The 4,251-nt window shown below is 39.4% G+C and overlaps 1 protein-coding gene across 1 annotated transcript; it reads right to left on the bottom strand.

The window, feature by feature from the left end:
* Positions 1–1,137: 1,137 nt before the first annotated feature.
* LOC104428535 lies at positions 1,138–3,949 on the bottom strand. The gene is made up of 3 exons (XM_010041510.3): positions 3,781–3,949; positions 3,551–3,641; positions 1,138–1,617 (listed from the first exon to the last, which is right to left on the bottom strand). Exons 1-3 carry the CDS (start codon positions 3,848–3,850, stop codon positions 1,482–1,484), a joined length of 297 nt encoding a protein of 98 aa, XP_010039812.2. The 5' UTR covers positions 3,851–3,949; the 3' UTR covers positions 1,138–1,481.
* Positions 3,950–4,251: the final 302 nt, after the last annotated feature.

Raw genomic sequence — 4,251 nt, 5'->3', positions numbered from 1 at the left:
CTTCAAGTCTAATTCCAATTTGTTTCCAAATTTTGTTAAAAGAATCCTCACCATGTTCAAAAATCGTCACCAATTTTTTTCAAAATTATCAACACTAGGATTATTTAAAAATTTATTATCAAAATCTGTATTTTCATCAACACTCTTACAAGAACAACAAATTCCTTATTAGATCTATTTTCCTTATAAAAGAAAAATCGGATGAAACCCTAATGATTTGACCCATTTTTACCGTCTCAATATGAAGTTTATGATTAAAAAAATAATTAGCTAGATAGAGCCGTTGTCTAGCATACTACGGAAGAGTAGGTGAAGAAAAACTCATTAGATATGAATGTGGCAAGTTGACTATTACCATGCGTGAAATCTCTTACATGCAACAAATGAAGCCTTGTTCATTCAATTCCCACCATTTGGCCCAATGGTTAAGATTTTCAATCAATATTGATTGAAATGATTATATTAAAAAATTATTAAAATATTTTGGACTAAATTAACTATTTCTATTTCAATATTAGTTATCTAAAATATTTTGGACTAAATTGAAAAGTTGAGAAAAAAATTTCTATTTCTCGTTTTGAAACGAGAAGCTAAAAATTTTAGAATCGATTTTTTCGATTTCTCTATTTCGAAATAGAAATCTGTTTCGAAATAAAGAAATCGGTGCGTTACCAAACGGTTTACTTTTCCAAACCTGTTCTAAAACAGAAAACGAGAGAAATCGAGAAACATAAATTTTATCATGCGCACCCTTACAATCCAAGCCAAGGGTGAAGAGCAGTGGACAGTTTCTAGAATACAAGCGTGTGAATCCCCAAATTACCCTCTGACCAAAGATAAAATTCCCAAACTACCTCGATAAAGTTCTAGAGTCCCCAAGAGAAGGTAAAGAAAATGGACAAAGCCCATGCCTCATCTAACATCTGATATTTCAAATAAGTATGTCCACACCTTGAGACAAAAAGGACAAAAACACAGAAATTGGGAAATCATGTAAATAGCCACGTTCCGAGAAAACTGCCTATTAGTTTAGTTCAGTTCATCTAGAGTTTTATTTACAATTTGTAATCAATTACTCCCTCATAAAGGTCCCCATACTCTGTAAGTCCTCACACAAGATCCTCGCTCAAGCTAGAATAATAGCAGAGGTTTCAAAATATTACCCTGGTCCTCCTAAAGTCTGATTCAATAGGATTATACAGAAAGAACCAAAAAATAACAAGAGGTAAGAGAACGATTTGATACAACCATACATCATTAATGGATAGAAAAGATGCATAAATGCTTCTAATTAGATCAATGTTTTAGCAATGATGCCTCGTAAAAACATGGCTCCCAATCTCGAGGGGGATTATGACAAAATGACCTAGTACTGTATAAATGTCATGGCTAGTAGAACCTTAACTTTGATCTTTCTGTTGGTGTTCATCAAAGTTGAGGAACTTGGCATTGCGGTCAGCCTTCTTTCCTGTACCTTAACTTCAATCTTTCTGTTGGTGTTCATCAAAGTTGAGGATCTTGGCATAGCGGTCAGCCTTCTTTCCTGTCTGATGGTCGTAGTACTCCACAACTGCAGCGCCCGCCAAAGCAGCAAGTGTGAGTGCCTGAGCATGCAGCCTGCATGTTTGAGATACATCAGCACTCACAACATCTTGAAGTCCTCCTCACTAGACAACAAAGTGAGATACAAGTAGATATATTCTAACTTTAAAGAATATTCAGAGCTAGAACGGGTTAAATATCAATTCATTTTCTTCCTTTGGATGAGGGGTTGGTTACCAATTTCTTGCTAAGAGTAAACAATCATCCCCTCTTTGTCCACATTTGATGCAAAGTCACAAAATAATGAAGACATTTCTATTATAACCACTCCATTGCCAGGTGTTGTGGAAAGGCCATCTCACGGGTTGGAGTTCATTTAACAAATGATCGCCTCCTATGTGGTAATTAGATTAAAGTTTTGCAACTTGAGCCTTCTAATACCCTCTAGTCATTCATCCATCTCATCCTTACTATATTGAGAAGGAATATACTGTCAGGTACCACATTGATACACCTCATAAAGTTGGCCGATCAAATTGAGATAAATTAAGTTCGGTGGCTAGATAAGATCAAACAAAACAGTGGATGACCAAATTCAAAACCTCAGGTGCTAGCTAGTTATTTGTGTGCTCCATGCAAAATGCCAAGCAATGATCTATATATTTATGTATGAACAGATCTGCTTCATTTTCAATTTCAATGCAAACACTAAAGAATTGTCACGACCAATGGTGTTGTATGTAATGGCATTGCAGTGAACACCATCAAGAGGAGATATTATTGAAGTGTTAGATGGTTAGGATATTTTGTATCAATTGGATGATTCCTGTTATGCAATTGCTGCAAGAGGGGCACGTGAGGTATACTGAATTGCAGAGCACATAAGCACCTCTTCATTTTCATTATGATTCAACTATGAATTATTCAACCAAACTCTTTCCTCTCCTTCTTCTCCCCTTTCCCACTACTGATTCTCTTCTTTAGCTTCTTATCCAGTCTCTCTGACTCTCTCACCTTCTCTGTCTCTCTCTCCACTAATTCTTCAATTACCACCTTTTGTTATTGTTGGGCCACGACATAAACTTAACTAGCCAACAACTCAGCACCATGTTATCGTAATTGTCTTAGCCCATAATGTTACATTGACTTTGGCAGTGAACAATTAACAAAATATGGGTTTCAGGCCAAGGGTCAATGGGTATCTTTCCAACAAAAACTATACATAGCTTCTGTAGTGAATAACTGAAGAAATCTAAACGAAAAAGTGAAATCCAATATCCCGATCGCATAAAGGTTGATAGTGTCAATCAATGAATTTCATCTGGAGGAAACAATCACAAAACTTCCTGAAATGAGAAATTAAAGGACATGATTCGATGCCTTGAGGATTCTACAGACAAATTAATGAACCCATCACAACCTACCTAACTCACTGTCCTCTTCACAAAGGAAACTATGAAGAATTGACTCAAAGTTTGACACTCATTGTGCACTGCCAATCATTCTCTTAAGACCATAAATAAATCCCAGAAAAAATATCACCAACCAAGGTAAGAAAAAGGCAAGAAAACCCTAGTGCAAATCGCGGGCACATTGTGATTGTGGACGTGGTACTTCCAGAACAGGGCATAAGATAAGTAATCAAGGTCGACAACCTCGAAAGAAGCCCTACACCTCCATTCCACACACGAAGAGCGAGCTCAGAGAGAACTCCCCCAGGTACATGGGCCAGCAATAAGAATCGGATCACTTCAGCACATTCCGGAAACTCAGCAACCCAAACCGCGTTTCTCCCCTATTTCAACATCTACGCATTCAATTCTCGCAAAAGCCAAAGTAATATTCTCAAGCCCTACCTAGAATTCCTACCAAAAATGAACAAAGGGCACAAATTTCTCCAACCAGAGATGAGAAATCCAATCAGCAAGAAGCTAAAAATTACAGGGGAAATGGGTTCCGAAATCCGTATCCAGACCAACAAAACGTTATAAAAGATAAGGGTATGTACCTGGCGTGAATGATCTTGACACTGGTCTTCATGTTGGGCTGCGACCAGTTGTAGGCGATCGAGCCCGCGATCCCGCTCAGCCACAGCGAACCTTCGAATCCCACCCACCAAGAAGAATTCATCAAAAAAAAAAAAAAAAAAGAAGAAATCGGAAAAACAGAAGAGAGCGAAAACGAATCCGGCACCGGCGCAAGGAAACAGCTCCAGATTCATTCCCTCAGGGAGTTTACCGACGGCGCGGAGCTTGTGCTCGACGATCCATTCCCTCATGGAGTCCCAACTGCCCTTGGCGTCCGCCATTGTTGCGTCCTCCGCTGCTCGCTCGCTCTTGCTGCGTCGATGCGTGCCGTGTCGAGAGAGAAGAGAGAGAGAGAGAGAGAGAGAGGAGATGCGCGCGCGACGAGACGTGACCGGACTAGCGTGAATTCGGCCGAGACGGTGTGCATGCCAAACGGGCCGTGCCGGGCCGGGCCGAGGAATGGCATGGCCTGGGTCCATGACCCAACGTTTGGTAACCGTCTGACTAATTAGGGGTCAACCAGAACCGACTGTCCGAAAAATAGGTTTGGGAACATGTTTTGAGTGAATACTCACTCAAAAACTCGACTAGACTGTCCTGTTTTGGAACCGATTTTCGAAACCAGTTCTATAAGCTTAATAGCTAAAATCCTAATTTCATTTTCTCCTAGATTTTAACCTTA

The sequence above is a fragment of the Eucalyptus grandis genome, chromosome 2 (assembly GCF_016545825.1).
Source record: "Eucalyptus grandis isolate ANBG69807.140 chromosome 2, ASM1654582v1, whole genome shotgun sequence".
Lineage (NCBI taxonomy): Eukaryota > Viridiplantae > Streptophyta > Magnoliopsida > Myrtales > Myrtaceae > Eucalyptus > Eucalyptus grandis.
This window is presented reverse-complemented; position numbering and strand designations above follow the sequence as displayed.